At 36.2% G+C, this 16,948-nt stretch overlaps 4 protein-coding genes and 1 non-coding gene across 9 annotated transcripts in view; 3 read left to right on the top strand and 2 right to left on the bottom strand.

Moving 5' to 3' along the window:
- Positions 1–4,570, top strand: part of LOC130993670 (WAT1-related protein At3g28050-like) — a 9,553-nt gene extending 4,983 nt beyond the window's left edge. The window contains exons 1-7 of one of the 5 annotated variants that reach the window (XM_057918660.1): positions 1,677–1,816; positions 3,009–3,263; positions 3,330–3,392; positions 3,461–3,574; positions 3,651–4,011; positions 4,075–4,226; positions 4,304–4,570. In XM_057918660.1, coding sequence (XP_057774643.1) covers positions 3,103–3,263; positions 3,330–3,392; positions 3,461–3,574; positions 3,651–4,011; positions 4,075–4,226; positions 4,304–4,439 — 987 coding nt within the window. In that variant the 5' untranslated portion in view covers positions 1,677–1,816; positions 3,009–3,102 and the 3' untranslated portion in view covers positions 4,440–4,570. Of the gene's footprint in view, positions 1–380; positions 495–855; positions 1,091–1,178; positions 1,338–1,664; positions 1,817–1,910; positions 2,199–3,008; positions 3,264–3,329; positions 3,393–3,460; positions 3,575–3,650; positions 4,012–4,074; positions 4,227–4,303 lie in introns of those variants that run through there. The other 4 variants (XM_057918661.1, XM_057918655.1, XM_057918656.1 and 1 more) reach the window with 4 other exon arrangements.
- A 1,430-nt stretch (positions 4,571–6,000) lies between these two features.
- Positions 6,001–7,488, top strand: LOC130994006 (uncharacterized). Its single transcript, XM_057919041.1, has 2 exons — positions 6,001–6,215; positions 7,029–7,488. Exons 1-2 carry the CDS (start codon positions 6,001–6,003, stop codon positions 7,486–7,488), a joined length of 675 nt encoding a protein of 224 aa, XP_057775024.1.
- Positions 7,489–10,530: 3,042 nt separating this feature from the next.
- Positions 10,531–14,168, top strand: LOC130994007 (WAT1-related protein At1g70260-like). The gene is made up of 7 exons (XM_057919042.1): positions 10,531–10,715; positions 10,897–10,959; positions 11,068–11,175; positions 13,038–13,266; positions 13,344–13,502; positions 13,589–13,740; positions 13,813–14,168. Exons 1-7 carry the CDS (start codon positions 10,531–10,533, stop codon positions 13,943–13,945), a joined length of 1,029 nt encoding a protein of 342 aa, XP_057775025.1. The 3' UTR covers positions 13,946–14,168.
- Positions 12,334–12,405, bottom strand: TRNAH-GUG (transfer RNA histidin (anticodon GUG)). Its single transcript has one exon. It is a non-coding gene; the product is annotated as a tRNA-His (tRNA).
- Positions 14,146–16,414, bottom strand: LOC130993671 (MLP-like protein 423). The gene is made up of 2 exons (XM_057918662.1): positions 16,077–16,414; positions 14,146–14,579 (listed from the first exon to the last, which is right to left on the bottom strand). The coding sequence occupies exons 1-2, from the start codon at positions 16,255–16,257 to the stop codon at positions 14,302–14,304; spliced, it is 459 nt and encodes a 152-aa protein (XP_057774645.1). The 5' UTR covers positions 16,258–16,414; the 3' UTR covers positions 14,146–14,301.
- Between the last annotated feature and the right edge of the window lie 534 nt (positions 16,415–16,948).

Genomic DNA, 16,948 nt, shown 5'->3' on the forward strand with positions numbered 1-16,948 from the left:
GTTGTCTCCAGTTTCATGAAAATTGTTGTTTACTGCTATATTTCAAAAAATACTGGGTAAATTTTAGTATTGATTGTAATAGCATGAGTTTTTACCGAATGATGAGAGTTATTCCCGTCATTTTGTAACGAAGACAGTTTTTTATGCACATTTTGTTCAATGATTCAATGTGTTTTTCCTCATAAAGGCTGTGACTAGCTAGTGCAACAGAAGGGGATGACAAAATTCTTATGTCTAATATTAGTGTGCTTATTTGTTGAATCTTTTGCTAAATTATGCTAAAGTTTACTGCCCCTTAACTTTGTTAAAGAAAGGTTCCAAGATCATACCACTGCTAGATGTTGTGGAAAACTAATTAATTTATGCACTTTTGCTGCTAGATGTTTCTCTGACATGGCTTGTTATGCTGGCGTAGACTATAGCTCACCGACACTTAGTACAGCCATGTTGAATCTCGTTCCAGCATTCGCCTACATCCTTGCTGTTATTTTCAGGTAATATATATACTTTAGTTCCTTTACATGCCACTCAGTGTTTCACCAAAATCGCGTGTAGTTTCAAGTTCCAAGCCTTTACTATATTATGTTTTATACATGTTAAGAAGAGAAGACAAATTGTGTGCTTGCTTGCTTGTAGAAGTTTTTACAGCTTGACAAGTTTTATGTAACTAGTTGGGGCTCAATTAACAATTATGCTGGCTTTGTTATAAATAGATTTCTTTATCTTCCATTCCAAGTATTACATTGCTAATCTTTTACAGGAATAAAATCATTGATCCCTGATATGAATAAAGTGCATGTGTAGCACACTTATCCCTTCTGCGTCGCCTATACTGACTTAAGTCGTTTATGTCAGGTTGGAAGAAGTAGATTTCAGAAGATTAAGTACCATAGCTAAATCTTTGGGTACTATAGTCTCCATATCAGGAGCATTTGTCGTAACCTTCTATAATGGACCGGCTATCCTCAATAAGCCATTAACTCCTGGCTCCTTAACTCAGCTCTACTCATCATCAACACAAAATTGGGTCCTTGGAGGATTTTTGCTTGCTTCTGCAGCTCTCGCAGTTGCATCATGGTGCATATTACAGGTGAAATTTCATATAAACTACACTGATATCGAAGTAGGAGCTGGACAATTGATGATTTAACTCTCAACTCCAATTAATAATGTTGCAGGCCTTCATACTGAAGATGTATCAAGCCGAAATGATTGTAGTTGCTTTTTACTGCCTTTTCGTAACCATTCAATCTTCTGTGGTTACTCTGATTGCCGAAAGAGATGCAACTATTTGGAGAATCGACACAAAGATTGGACTAATTGCTATTCTCTACTCAGTAAGCATATCACATGGCATCATCACCCTCTCAACCATGTACTAAATGGCCAAAGACATAAGCGTGCATAGATAATAAAGTTTTTCACTATTGTTTACTTGAATTGAGATACATATTTTTGAAGGAAGCCTAATTTTCTCTTGTTGCATTAGTGTACACTATCTCATGAGCTAAATGGAACTAAATTTACAAGAGTTAGGCTGCATCCATATATCTAGATTAAAGTGTCACTCACATCTGCATGCTTTTTTGGCTGTTAATTTTGATGTACTCTCTCAATTTGATTTACACACGCTCAAAATAGTTTTCCAAAAAATTATGGTGCAGGCTATCATTAACATAGCATGCAGGCTCTATGTTACTGCTTGGTGCATCTGGAAGAAAGGCCCGTTCTTCGTTGCGCTGTTTAAGCCGTTGGCAATCGTCGTTGTTGTTGTCATTGGTGTCATATTTATGAAAGAAGCTCTCTATCTTGGAAGGTATTCCTCGAAATTCTACTCTAAGCAAATATTTTCCAACGATTTTTACTTAGTTATTTATAGATTTTTTTTTTTTTTTTCAAAAAAAATTCAGTTTGGTCGGGGCATTTGTGTTGGTTGTTGGTTTCTATGCTGTGGTATGGGGAAAATCTAAAGAAGAGAAGATTAATGATGTAACAGAATCATCAAACTATCAAGCTCTTCTGTTACAAGAGAATGCCGATGAAGTGTAGCTTTTCTGGAAATGGTGATTTTATTTACAAACCCAAACTCTATTTTTTTGGGTGGATTGAAGATAAATTGTAAATTGTAATTGTAAATTGTAAATCAAAGTCCTGAATGCAATGTTCAATGGAAGGCTAATTGATTGTTCCTGTATTAATGATTGAAGTTTTTTGAGTAGATTAAGTAGTGCAAGTTTCATTGAAAATATATTAAAATATTTGACAACGATTCTTGTTATTTAATTGATACACTTTAACTTTTTTACATTTTGTGGGCTAACTTTGTTTTAAATGTACAAGTAATTAGAGCAGCTGCTGTTGGTGAAGATTCTACTATCTGAGATACAAGAAAACAGAGTCAATAAGTGCAAGTAGATGCTTTGATCTTTAATTGTTAGTATTAGTTATAATTCTGAGTCTTAAATATGTAGATCTTATAGAGGAGACCTCAACTGCTACTAGATGTCAGGTAGATCTACTACTTAGGACCACATTCTGTGACGTATCCAATATATACTACTATTAATTCATGTAGTTAGCAAGAATGATTCAAATAACTGTACAATTGTGCATCAGATACCTTGTCATTACGTCTGGGACCTGTTAACAAAAGTGTGAAATCAAGATTAAGTAAATTGTTCAAGAATGGGATGCCTTGGCTACAAAACACCATTGGTATTAAACAAAAGCGAAGGTTTATGATACGATTGTGTCTTTTTTTATTTGAATAAGACGCTTTGCCCCACTCTGAATCCAGATTTGTCACGTTTTAAATCTGAAAATCTAATTGGATGAATTCTCAACTAGTACTGCACTAAATGACGTTAAAATAATATTGATGTGGACCTAGATAATATGACTCATGAGTAATGCATCGTGCTTCTGATTAAGACTAATTAAAAAAGAGGACTTGAATATTATATTATGCAAATTGTTGATTAAAACTTAGTTAATCACTCCCTGTGTAGCAGCAGCAGCAGCAAAATTCTTGGGTTTAACGAAAGCAAAGCATGTGAATTGCCTCGATCCAAGTGGTTTGAATCTGAGAATAGTTGAGGTGTGATGGAGGCGATAGCAATGGTGGTGGTGCAGTTTGCGCAGGTCGGATTCATGTTAGCAGCGGAAGCTGCCATAGCAAACGGGATGACTACTTTCGCATTCATCTCCTACTCTAATATCTTTGCTGCTCTTATTCTACTTCCACTTTGTTTCTCCATTTACAGGTAATCAACACTCATTGGCGCTGCAAATCTCAATCCTTTCCTAATTAAAAACATTTCTTCTTGTAGATCCGCTCATCCTCCGCTTCTCCTGGCTTTCTTGTGCGGCTTTTTCTTGCTGGGATTCATAGGGTACGAACAGATTTATGAGTTTCTTGGTAATGTATGAAGGTAATTTAGTAACGGTGTAGTGTATATAGATTCACGGTGCAGATATTAGGGCTGTATGGACTTATATTCAGCTCTGCATCACTCTCTACTACGATACTCAACCTCATCCCGGGTTTCACCTTCGCCTTGGCCGTCATTCTCAGGTCAGTCATGGAGAAATAGTCATTAGATTAGTGTGAAGTAATTGCGTACTTAACGACATGACATGATTGGACTCAGGATGGAGAAGTTCAACTACAGAACGTGTACTAGTCTGGCGAAATCCATGGGCACCCTGATCTCGATCGGGGGAGCCGTGGTGGCGACTCTGTACCAGGGGCCTTCCCTTCTGGGATACTCGTCTTCCTCTTCCACTCGGCTTCTCGGGGGGCTGCTTCTGAGCTTGGACAGCGCGGCGGCCGCGGTGTTCATCATCGCGCAGGCGTTGGTGGTTAGGAAATGCCCTGCTCTGCTCATTATCATGCTCTTCTACAGCTGCTTCATCGCGCTTGTATCAGCGGGGGCGTCTTTGGTGCTGGAGAAAGACGTTAGCGGCTGGAGCATTAACTCTAGGGCGACCTTGCTTCCTATTGTATTCTCGGTAAGCACTGGTGTATGTGTATGGGTTTGAGATGCATGAATGATGAAATTTGATACATGGCAGGGGCTATTTGGGAATGTATTTCAAATAAGTATCATCATGTGGTGTGTGAGGAGAAAGGGACCTGTGTTTGTATCCATTTTCCATCCGTTGGGAGTCATCATTTCCATTGCGGCGGGCGTCGTCGTCTTGGGAGAGACCTTCTATCTTGGAAGGTACAACACCTCAACACCTTCATATCATATCATATCCTATATATAAAGAGATTGATATAGTTGAAATTGTGCTGCAGTTTGGTCGGGGCGGTGGTGGTGGTGGTGGGCTTCTACGCCGTCTTGTGGGGAAAAGCTAAAGAAGCAAAGACCATTGACGACGGGATCACCACGACGACGCCTCTGTTGCCGGAACGGGACGGACAACTAGCTTGAGATTTGCAAATTCGTAGCTCCATTTTATGTATTTTACTCAACTCTAAGTGATCGTTTGGTTCAAGTAGAGAAATGGAAAGGGAATGAAATCAAATAAAAGATTGGAATGGTAACAATAACCATTACTTTTATTGAGTGTTTGGTTTAGCAATGGAAATGAGTCATTATTCCCTTTCTTTTGTTTCCCCTCTATTTTGAGGGGAAACAAATTGGGTGATTGTGTTACCCTCAAGTAAGGGTAATTGTGAACTCATCAACAAGTAATTGATTCAATTAATTGAATCTCTTTCCAACTTCTAAAAACACCCAACCAAACGTGGGTTAAGTTTCAATCACAAAGGGTTCCCAATTAACAAAGAAAAAAAAAAAAAAAAAAAAAGGTTAAACTTGAGCTTGTTGATGTATATTGGAAAGTCCGTAGCTAATAAGCGCAGCGCAACATAATTTTTTGTACAAACTGACGAATTAGTTGGATCATTGGATTCGTTATTTTTATTTTTTAAGATATCAGTGTGTATTGGTCGAGTTTTGATGAAAACTTACCTTACGTAATTTTTATTTATAAGTATAAATTTATAATATAAATCAATATTTTATCTTAATGTGATATTATTCGATAATTTATTACAAAAAGTTTGTTTGGTTTGAATGATAAGATATAATTGATAAAATAATTCCCCTTAATCAAGTGTTTGGTAGTGTTTGGTTTGCATGAATGGGCCCGTAATTGATAATCCGCCCCGCATCTAATTATCCAATTGAATGATTATTTATGACCCTAAAGTTGAGAGGATTAAATAATCATCCCTCCAATTCTATCAATCTTATATATCTCATCCACCAAACCAAACGACCCTTAAAAGATACATATAGTTATAATAGAAAATAGATTAAATATGATTTTTTATTTTTATTTTATTTTACATATATGTTGAAAGAATTTATTTTTATATATACTCGTATTCATTACAAATTTGATTATAAAATTATTTACTACGTGTTCTTGTCTCAAATCATATAGTAAAACCTGCTAAATATTTGTATATATTTAAAGTTAGGGGTGATTGCCTGTAAATCCATAACGTTTACACAGAATTGATTTTTGCTCCCGTCGCCGATTTTTTCTTTCACCGGTGCCGAAAATTACACGCTGGCAGCCGGAAATTGACACATAGTGTATTATTAACATATGGAATTACCACTGGCCACCGGGTCCTCACTTAAGTGAAGTGACCCGGGTTCGATCCCTCTTGGGAGCGAATTGGAGATTGGAGATATAAGGTGGATTTGGTGAATGGAGAGATAAGGTGGTTCTTGGAATGGATGGGGAACTTATTACTAACATCTAACATGACTTTGACCGATCAAAAAAAAAAAAACATATGGAATTAAAATAAATAAATAAATGATTACATGTCATCATCTTCCTCCACCCCCAACTCCCAAACCCTAGTTTCCCCTCCCTCTCTACCAGCCGCCGCCACCCTCTCGCCGCTGCCGCCGCTGCCCCCTCCCCTTCCCCCACCCTCCGCCGCTGCCACCTCTCCCAATCGTACAGAACATGGAGACGACGATAGATCTGAAGCCCAGACACTTTGAAACTTCGTCCCAGGTGAGAAGATCCACCCTCCGGTCCCTGATAGATCTAAAGCCCAGATCCACCCTCCGCTCCTTCTTACGCATCGCTTGGGGCGCTGATGCAGGCGATGTGCCTCAATTGGATTCAGGGTCGCTGATGGTAGGGCTGATTCGAGCGCCTTGCTCACTTCATCCCAGGTGTGGGGGGCAGCAATGATGGCGTCGTTGAGCTTGTCGAGGAGTGTGGGAGGGGGTGGGGTCTTCTCGTCAATGGAGTCGTCCCGACCGTCGTTCAGTCAAGGCTCATCTATGGCGCTGACGTAGAAGACAGCAAAGCTCGACGGCAGGGCTGTGGTTTCGCGGGGCTAGGGTTGGGGGAGGTGGCAGCGGCGGAGGGTGGGGGAAGGGGAGGGGGCGGCGGTGGCAGCGACGGGAGGGTGGCGGCAAGTAGGGGGGAGGGAAAACTATGGTTTGGGAGTTTGGGGGTGGAGGAAGATGATGACATGGAATTTTTTATTTATTTTTTTACTTTTTTTTTTAAATTTCATGTGTCAATAATACACTATGTGTCAATTTTCGGCTGCCAATTCAGCGATTCCGGCTGCCAACGTGTAATTTCCGACACCGATGAAAGAAAAAACCGGCGACGGGAGCAAAACCAGACACAAATGAAAGGTTATATATTTAGGGGCTGATATTTCAAAATAGGAGCAAAAACCAATTCCGTGGAAACGTTATGGATTTACAGACAATTAACCCTTAAAGTTATAAATAAAAGTTGTTAACATAATTGGTCGTGCGTCTAAATAAAAATGTGAACCTTAACTAAACATTATAAATAAGGAACTCCACGAAGTGTTTGCTAATCTTGCTTGGAGTATTTGATATGCACGGAATTTACTTCTCTTTCAAGGAAAAGAGATCTCGCATACTGACTGTCTTCTCATTGCTCAACGAGTTTCTTGGAAAAAAAAATGTGTGCGATCGACCTGTTAACTTTAAACCTTCTAGGATCGTTTGCAACCGTGAGAATCAAGTTAAACTATTGTGTGATGCAGCGGTGGATCCTTCTGTGGGTATGGGTTTTGGTATCTTGTGCAAGAATGTTGAGGATCAGACGATAGGCAGCAAGAATGGCTTCTTCCCGGGGGTTTTCATGCCGATTAAGGCTGAGGCTAGAGCAATGTTGGAGGGTTTGAAGTTTGGCAAGGAGAAAGGTCTCAATGATGTCATTATCGAGACAGATTGTCAAGTTCTTTACTGGCTGCTGGTTAAAAATGAAGTTGATCTTTCTTATCTGGGTTCGACGCTTGAATCCATCCGTTCATTGGCGGCGAGTTTACACCATCACGCGTTTAGTTGGACGCCCCGTGAAGAAAATGAGGTGGCTGATAGTTTAGCTAAGCAAGCTCTTTGTGATTGCTTTTCAGTTTTTGTGTTTGCTGATTCCCCCTCTTTGTTGAACTCATAAGCTGTGTTTTAATGAAAGTTCTATTTTCCCTCAAAAAAAAAAAACATTATAAATAACAAAAGGTTAAAAAAATAAAGATCAATTCTCTTGCACATATTGATATATTAATGTTCGAACCGATTTAGAATTTAAATAAAATTTAAAAAATATTATATATTTTATTCTCAAATTCGTATATTAATACTCACTAATTACCCAATACGTACATATTCATTTATTTAGGTTTCAATTGATAAAAATCTAATGAAAAATTAATGTGCAATTCCAAATTTGTAAAAAATGAATGAAAAATAATTAAGAAAATTTTGTAGTCTTTAATTAAGAAAATTTCAAGAGTGTAAAATAAATAAAAATTAGACTGTATGAATTAAGAATAAAAAAATTACTAGTGTTTAAGATAAATTGATAATAGAAAATGCGAGAGAAGCCACATATACATATGAAATAAGGTGGTGCCTTGTATATATAGAATGAATAAATTCGTAATACTCTCAAACTCGTTCGTCTCAGACTGTTATTCATATTCGACAATCAATCGAACATGTTTAAATTTATAAATATAACTTGTTAAAATAACTGATTATCCATCATCAATAAAAATTCGAACATCACAAACATATAGAATAAAAGAATTGGTTATACATCTAAATAATTAGTTTAGCAGCCTTCGACTTCTTCAATAAATTGCATCGGCTTAGAATACTAAACATTCTAAAGTTGAGTTTTGGTCATTATCAGGGTTCCATAATTAGGTTTTTTCGTCATCATTGTGTGGATTGAACACCCGAAAGACGAAAAACTTCTACATTTTCTTCCTTCAATAAAAAAGATGAGTAGATGATGATGTTGATTAGGCTGATCAGTTGGTGATGATATCTATGTTGATGTCGATGCTCATTGAGGTTGATGTTGTTGGGAAGGGGTTTTAATTTGATGCAGTGACATCAGTTTTGAATTATGTTTTTTGTGGGACTTTTACACCCCTTGGTTTTTGTGGTGCATGGACACCTTTTTGGTAACATTATGTTAGGTCCGAAGGGTCTCGAATAGGTGTATGGGGGGGGGGGAAAATACACCTATGGGCTATTTTTTGATAAAAAGAAACTTTAAAAACAAACTGACTCAAACTGTTTACTGAAAGGAGTTTTGACAAAACAGGGTTGACGACTGATACCGAATACTCTTCAGTAAGGAGTTATCAGTTAAGTCAAAGGCTTTAACTGATACACGTAAGGCTTCAGTCGAGTTTGATAAACAGAGAGATGTTATGAATCTTACTGACTATCAGATGATAGATCAGTTAGACTGATAACACACGCAGCGGAAAACTTTTATTTCGAAATAGCCTGTGATATTAACCACGTTGTCAACAGTTAAGTTTCTCTTTGCAATTAATCAGTTTTCAATTTAGGAAGGTAAGAGCACAAGTAAGAAGGTAAGTACTGAAAGCTGTAAATAACACAGAGATTTTTACGTGGTTTGAAAAACACTTCCTACATCCATGGTCGGTTGATCAGACCAACAACTTCACTGAGCATGTGCTTACGGGTGCACAGCAAACAGATGCGTGTGCTTACGGGCGCACAACAAACATGAATGTGTGCTTGCGGGTGCACAACAAACCGAAACAACTGAAGATCCTATCTTCAGTACCAACACACTGGGTTGAATTTCTCACTTCTAGCGCGCACTGGGCACTAAGATCTCAAAGAGACAGAACACTGGTCTGAACTCCTTTTCGACACAAACACTCAATTCGATTCGTTGGAAAGAGGTTTGAAAACTTGCCAACTAAACCACAAAGAACAAGTTCTTTGCAGTCAGTTTTACCTAGGCTTTGGATATATAATATTTGCCTAAGTTCTAAGAGAATGTATGTAATCAGCAGTGACTGATTTTTGGCTTTGTGATTCTCTTCTTCGATTCAAACTTTGGGGAGGCTTGGTTTTGCTGAGTAACGAATTCGGCAGCGTTTCAGCTTATGTTGTTGAATCAGTGAAGATTGAAGTGATCCTCGAGCGCAATTTATAGGAGACGTCTTGAATAGATCCGTTGGTAGAGATGGTCTTCAAGATTTCTTCCGTTAGAAAATAATTTGAACTTGGGCTGAGGCTTCAATCTTCGAGGTTTCTTGTTTGGTGAGAACGGCTACTTTGAAAAGCAGGAAATGCGACATCTCTGAAAAGGTGATCACCAAAAATGAATGGCTCTACAGAGAAAGGACGATCCTGAGATCTGCGGCTATACTTCTGGAGTGCGTGGCTTCCTTTGAACATTGGAGGTTCAGTCCGAGGAAGAATGTTTAACTGATACTTGACTTTAATATCAGTCCGATGAATCCACGTGGCGCGCATTAAGTAATCATTTGAAACTGATCCTTCGATATATTGATAAGTCAAATATCAGTATTTGACTTTGCTTTAATCGTTACATCAGTCGGCATCTTCAGTCTTCAGTCTTTCGTTCTTTAGTCTTCAGAACAGCAACTAAACTAGAAAAAGAACTCTAACACTTGAGTTCGAACAGTTCTAGTCTGTTACAAGTGAAACCTATTGATTTTGGTATCATCAAAACTAGGATTAGGATATTTCATTAAGTTCCCAACACAAATCGAGGTGATTTGTTGCTGATGCGGAAAATGCGCAATGTGAATAGTAAGAGAAAAATATAAATAAAAACGGCTAATACAAAAAAAAAAAAAAAAAGTAGTATACATGAGAGAGACAAATTGGAAAAGTTAATTTTACGAAATAATAATATTAAATTTATTTGCAATAAAGTTGCAGGTCAGAAATGGACAATTAATATGAGCGGAAAATGGGACAATATAATCTTGATGTTAATGATGTATGGGCTTTACTAAATATGCGTGGGGCAGAGACCCTAAAGCAGCTTCACATTAGCATGAAGGGTTACATTAAATTCCTTCTCCTTGTATTTCAAAAATGCAGCTAGCTTTTCGAGTCTATAAATGTATGAGAGAATTGAGGTTGATCGATCATCCAATTATTAATATTTGAGAGAGAGAGAGAGAGAGAGAGGATGAAGGTGGATGTGATAGCATGCGGGAGCATGGTTGTGGTGGAGGGATGCATTATTGCACTGACCATCATGGCTAGCACCGCCATGGCTAAAGGGATGAGCCCTTTTGTGTTTGTTGTCTATACCAATGCCCTTGCTTCAATGATACTGCTCCCATATTCCTTCCTTTTTCATCAAAATAATAGGTACATACATATATACCTACTTATTTTCTTCCACGTACGTGAACACAGCTTCATAAGAAAAACATTTTACTCATGCACCATGCACGTACATATACATATCATAATGTAGCTGAAGCTCAAGGAATTCATGCATGCATGCTCTGATTAACTAATCAATATATTTCTGGTTAATGTTGATCAGATCAGAAGAGACATGGCTGACCATATCTTTTCTCCTTCACGTCTTCTTCCTTGGTTTAATAGGGTTTGCACTCTCTCTCATTCATTTATTATATATAGGATCTAATGAGTTGTAGATAAGTATATGGAGTATCTTTTTATTATTGCTAATAATATGGGGTTTGCTTCGCAGGGTAACAATTGCTCAAAACCTAGCGTTTGTGGGTTTGAGTTACATTGTTGCATGTGGCATGGCCAATCAGATGCCTGCTTTGTCTTTCATTCTGCCCATAATCCTCAGGTGGTTTTCCACCTCATTTTTCGCAAATTCCTCGTTTAATTTGTTATTTTTGTCACACCATATCTAATATACGTATATATAAATTTAATTTATTATAGAACATAGTATATATATTCCTGTAGAACTATATAAAGTAAAAAATGAAACAAATTGCATCCATATATATATTGACATTATTTTCTACATATATATTTTTAATTTCTTTTTAATTTTAGTTCATGTATGTTGTCGAGGCCACAACTTAATTAATACTCCCTCCGTCCCACCTAAGCTGATCAATTTCTTTTCGCGACATGAGATTTAAGAAGTTAAGTGTATTTGATAATAAAGTTAATAGAGTGAATAAAGTAAAAAAGTTCTTTTCTAATTTATTCCATATAAAGAAATTGATTAACTTGGCTGGGACAATTCAAAAAGAAATATTGATCAAGTTAATTGAGATAGACAGAGTAACATCTTGAAGCTTCAAGGAGAGTGGTGTTAAAATGGGTGCTCATGCACGCTACAATAACAAAAATAATGCTAATATAAACTAGTTATAATTGATAGTGAAACCGGTTTGATAGTGAAATCGGTTTTTGGTGTGACATGCTTCAACTAAAATCGGTGTCATAATATAAGTACAACGTCACAACAAAAAATTTGATAGCGAAAAATTAATTTTTATCAGCGCATTTTTCTAAAAGAACCTAATTAATTATATCTATGAAACTGGTTTTGAGAGCTACGAAACCAATTTTGAACAAAAATCAATTTCTTTTTTATGATTTCTATTAGAATTTTTGGTGTAGTGAGTATATATAATTAATTTTGTTGGCCTGAGCTGTGAGATTCATCAAATTCAAAAAAATTATGAATCTTAAGTTATTTCTATTGTATATGATCCAAAATATTAACTGATCAATTGATATTAGGACTTGTTTTCTTGGAAATTACAATAGAAAGAATCGCCTGGATTAAAAAATCTGTTGTAGAAACGTGACATAATATTTATGTCATTACTTCAAAAATAATACTTGCGCAGTATAAGAAATTAAAACAAAAATAAAAATTTAAAAAAAACTGTTGTAGAAACGTGACATAATATTTATGTCATTACTTCAAAAATAATACTTGAGCAGTATAAGAAATTAAAACAAAAATAAAAATTAAAAAAAGTGTGGCTGCTGGGATTCGAGCCCAGGTCTCCACGGCCACAACGTGGAATTCTTACCACTAAACTACAGCCACTTAGTTGTTAGTTGGGTCAATAAAAATATATTAGATTCGTTCGTGCGTGCGTGTGGCACTTGTACTTTTCAGGTTCGCGGGCAATTTTGATTGATGATACAAGTTAGCTCAACTTCAGCACTTCTTAAAAAACAATGATAATAATACAAATGATATTGTTGAACAACTACTTTGATGAGATAGGGTAGCTAGTATGACATGGACTCCATGTATCGATATTATAATGTGATTCGGACTATTTTGCATGCCTTTATCAGATAATTCTGATGTGATTGGATCTTTCACCAATTTTAAGTCATTCTTGCATGTGCGTAAACATTAATTATTTAATTTTACACGGATATACATATTTTGGCATTCCAACTACATGAACTTTTGCACTTTGTCAACATCATCATCGTCATCATTCTTACTAAGCTATTATTATTATTATTGGATGGTTAAGTATGAAAAAACTCTATAATTTGATTATTCATTCAATATTAATTAAAAAGAGAAAAATAAAATGAAATAATTACAAAATGCAAAACGACACATAGTTTAAAATTTTTAAAATGCCTTAATTAACATAAAAAAAATGAGAATGTAAGTCTGGGAAAGGAATCGTAGCTATTAATTAATGGTTGTTTCAGGAGTAGAAAATTGGATTGGAAGAGATCAGGTAGTGAGGCAAGATTAATAGGCAGCCTCATATCTTTTGTGGGTGCAATTTCACTCACTCTTTACAAAGGCCCTACCATCACAAACAACTCACTAGCGCCGCCGCTGTTAGTCTTCACTTCCACTCACGAAAACTGGGTTGTTGGCTGTATTCTTTTTGCCGCTTCTTCCTTTGCTCTCGCCGTCTGGAACATTCTCCAGGTCCACTCAATTTCCTCATCGATCTATATACTTTTAATTGTTAAATTTCTGAAATATTATTGTGTGATGATGATCAGGCGAAAACTGTCAAAATATGCAAACAAGTGATGAAAATAATCTCATTTTACACCCTGTTTGGGACCATCCAAACAGCTGCTGTTGCTCTCTACATGGAAAGGGATCCTCAGGCATGGAAATTGGAGTTTAATTTTGAACTCCTCATCATCGTTTTAACAGTAAGATTGCACCAATTCAAAAGTAAACTAAACACGTAGAATATTGATTTACTTAATTATTTTATGCATGGTAATGATGGTAACAGGGGATTTTCAGCAGCCTGATCCGGACTAAAATTCAAATGTGGTGTACACGTTTGAAGGGACCTTTTTTTGTGGCCTTATTCAAGCCTTGTGGAATTGCGTACGCCACCACCTTTGGCTGTTTGCTCTTTTCCGATACTTTTCATTATGGAAGGTAATTAATGTTAATTACATCTGGCTCGTATTTAATTAATTTGTTATGTAATTAATTCTATGATGTGTGTAGCATTATGGGAGCATTCATCTGTGGAGTGGGGTACTACACGGTGTTGTGGGGACAGATGAAAGACGAGGAGATGAGTAAATCGGAGGGTGGTAACAAGGTCCCTCTTCTGCAGCAACCTGATTCTCAAGTGTGATGTTAATCATCTTAATGTTAATTAAGTTCTGAGTCTTCTTGTATTGTGTAAATAGATCTACTCATTTTGGAAGGGGGTTGTTATTTTAATACTGATTTCAATATGTATGTGATTGTTGCTTTGTATATGGTGTTTAAGTGGACTGGTGGCCATGCCCAGCCGCGGTTGTGTTTGTCTGTTGGTTAAATAAAAAATGAGAATAACTCCAATATTTCAAGTTTTATTCCTTCTTTTTTCCAATAAAGTAACATTAATTAAGACGCATACATTCAAGTAACAGGGAATGGAGGTATGGTCGTTTGATTCATAGCATAGCATAGCATAGCATGGGATAAAAGTTTATCTCGCAGAATTGTTTAATTAGCGAGAATATAAGCATCCAAATCTTGGAAAGTTTTGAGGGCAAAATCCTTGATGAAATCCGGGTCGGGGGTATCTTCAGAGGCCTTGTCGAATTCACACGCCCATTTGAGTGAGGTTCCGCTGTTATCGGGCTTCCCGCTCACGCTCAGGCTGCCTTTGAAATTCTTGTAGTATTTCAAAATGTCGCCGTCTATCACACTGTACCTCACGAATTTCTTCTCTTCGTCAACGGCTTCGATCTTCTCTTTTATGCTCGACACCGCTGATATTCCTGCTTCATTAATTAATTACTTTACTACCTCATACATTCTTTCTAATTAATGTCTCATTATCATTCTACCCACCGCTTAATTCTACACTCATAAAACACAACCACCTTCCAATAACGTACGCCTATCCACTTATACTCCATTCATCCATCTCACTTATCTTACCACTTTTACTTTGAGCACCAAAATTAAGAATTAGCAGTTAAAAGTGTAAAGTGGGTCGAAATCACTTGTTTAATGTGTGTAGAGAACGTATGGGCCACATACTATTTTTAGAAAGTGTCATTATAAATGAGACAAATTAAAAAGGAAAGTGTGTCAAGATAAGTGACACAGATAAATGTATAAACACACCTATAGTCTCAAATTCTAATCTCACTAGCATGCCCTCTATAAATTTGAATCTGTTACACTTATTTTTCAAATACAAAATCTCATGTACACTCGTTTTGACCCGTACTCAAATTCTAACCCTCGTGATAATTCAAACCCGCATCCTGACTCAAATTGTGTAAATGACACTATTCAGTTATACAAATGACATTGTTTATAATTAACACTATTCAATTATATAAATGACATTGTAACATTATAAAAAGTTATAATGTCATTTTCAATCTTATAGTGTTATTTAAAATATTATAGTGTCATTTACAATCTTCTAGTGTCAATTACAGAAAGTGTCATTCATATTTCTGAATAGTGTCAATTATACACAGTGTCATTTACAATGTTATAGTGTTATTTATACGCAGTGTCATTTGTATAACAGAATAATATCAATTACAGGCAGTGTCATTTGTATAACCGAATAGTGTCATTTACACGATTTGAGTCAGGATGCGAGTCAAGATCTGGATACGGGTCAACCCAGGTGTATGGTACACCTGAGTGTACCCAAGACCACCTCTTTTTTAAATTAATATTATTTATCTATCATGTTTGATTTATAAGCTATTGCACAAAAATGTGAATTTACTTGTTCTCATGAACTTAATAAAGAAAAAAAGAAAAAATTGAGGGTGCATATGTAAGGGTTAATTACGTATAAATTATTAAACTTTTATCAAAAACTCATTTTACATACGAACTTTAAAAATTTATTAAAATTATTTAATCTTTTTTTTCTCATTTTGCATATTCGTCCATTTTTTTGTCGTAGTGACAATAATATAAATATAATCAATTCGTGTGACAATATGATCGTTTGGAACAATTAATAGACAAACGTTATATTGTATAGTTGGATGGAAACAATGTCGTTTCAGGTCTAAAGTTTTGGCCGAAAAAATAGGCAAATATGTAAATGCAAAAAAGATAATAATTGAGTAAATTTAATACAAATTTTAAAATTTGTGTATAAATTAAAATGAAAATTTATTGAAAGTTTAATAATTTATATGCAATTAGCATGATTACTAGAAGAGATTAAATCTGTAATGTGTTAGTGTGATTCGAAGTTTCTGAAGCATTACATATATAGAGAGAGAAATACGAACCTTGTGGATAGTTAACGAGACGCACAGAGTTGACAGACTTGCCATCACCTTCAAGAATCTCAATGCTTTGGTAGTGCTGAGGCAAGGCTTTGGGGAAGAGAATCGTAGATTCCCTCATGCCCTTCCATACCTTTTCTGCATCACTTTTCAACTCCACCTCCATCTCAATCTTCGACGCCATTCCTACACACAAACAACTACACTTTTGCTATATCACAATTTGATATGATGCTTTAAACATTATTACACCCCCTCTTTATATAGACTCATTTTCTCCCTAGCTACTCCATTTCTGCCATGTATCTACATTTATTGGAACTTTAATTGCCCTAACAACCTTACCACTTGATGCTTCATTCTTTGCATGTATTAATGACCCCAACTACAGTTTCCCCAACCGTATTCAACTCCAAATTTCTCGATTAAGTGTTTAGGCTCCATTTACTTTGATGGGAAAAGGAGAGAAATATATTTTCACATTTTACCACCATTTTCATATTTTACTATGATACAAAATTTCTCCGAGTAAGATGAAATATTTTTTCGGGCAGCTCATTTTCTCTCCAATATTAGATAATACTCCCTTCTTCCCACTCTAAGGGCATCTCCAATGGTACACCAAATCCCATTTTGGTGTACCAAAACCTATCCAGTGGTATTCCAAACTCAAACCCAAAATGGTTTAGGGCTACCATATCAACAGTACTACATCAAATTTGGTGTTGCACTATTCACTACATCAAATCACTTTATTGAGTTCTATAAATTGCAAACTAACCCCTCTTTTTGGTGAATATTAAGAAGGCGTCGATTTATTGAAGAACATACTAATTCCGAGTCTTGAATTTTATGTGTATGTTGGTTTATTTGTT

This window comes from Salvia miltiorrhiza, chromosome 7 (assembly GCF_028751815.1).
Source record: "Salvia miltiorrhiza cultivar Shanhuang (shh) chromosome 7, IMPLAD_Smil_shh, whole genome shotgun sequence".
Lineage (NCBI taxonomy): Eukaryota > Viridiplantae > Streptophyta > Magnoliopsida > Lamiales > Lamiaceae > Salvia > Salvia miltiorrhiza.

What these genes read in the sequence shown, in the direction of transcription:
- LOC130993671 (XM_057918662.1), bottom strand. Translation starts at nt 16,257, where the DNA reads ATGGCGTCGAAGATTGAGATGGAGGTGGAGTTGAAAAGTGATGCAGAA. An exon ending in TCTCGTTAACTATCCACAAG is followed by an intron (nt 14,580 to 16,076) that starts GTTCGTATTTCT and finishes TTAATGAAGCAG; the next exon opens with GAATATCAGCGGTGTCGAGC.
- LOC130994007 (XM_057919042.1), top strand. Translation starts at nt 10,531, where the DNA reads ATGAAGGTGGATGTGATAGCATGCGGGAGCATGGTTGTGGTGGAGGGA. An exon ending in TTCTTCCTTGGTTTAATAGG is followed by an intron (nt 10,960 to 11,067) that starts GTTTGCACTCTC and finishes TTTGCTTCGCAG; the next exon opens with GGTAACAATTGCTCAAAACC. An exon ending in ATTCTGCCCATAATCCTCAG is followed by an intron (nt 11,176 to 13,037) that starts GTGGTTTTCCAC and finishes TGGTTGTTTCAG; the next exon opens with GAGTAGAAAATTGGATTGGA.
- LOC130994006 (XM_057919041.1), top strand. Translation starts at nt 6,001, where the DNA reads ATGGAGACGACGATAGATCTGAAGCCCAGACACTTTGAAACTTCGTCC. An exon ending in CCTTGCTCACTTCATCCCAG is followed by an intron (nt 6,216 to 7,028) that starts GTGTGGGGGGCA and finishes TAAACCTTCTAG; the next exon opens with GATCGTTTGCAACCGTGAGA.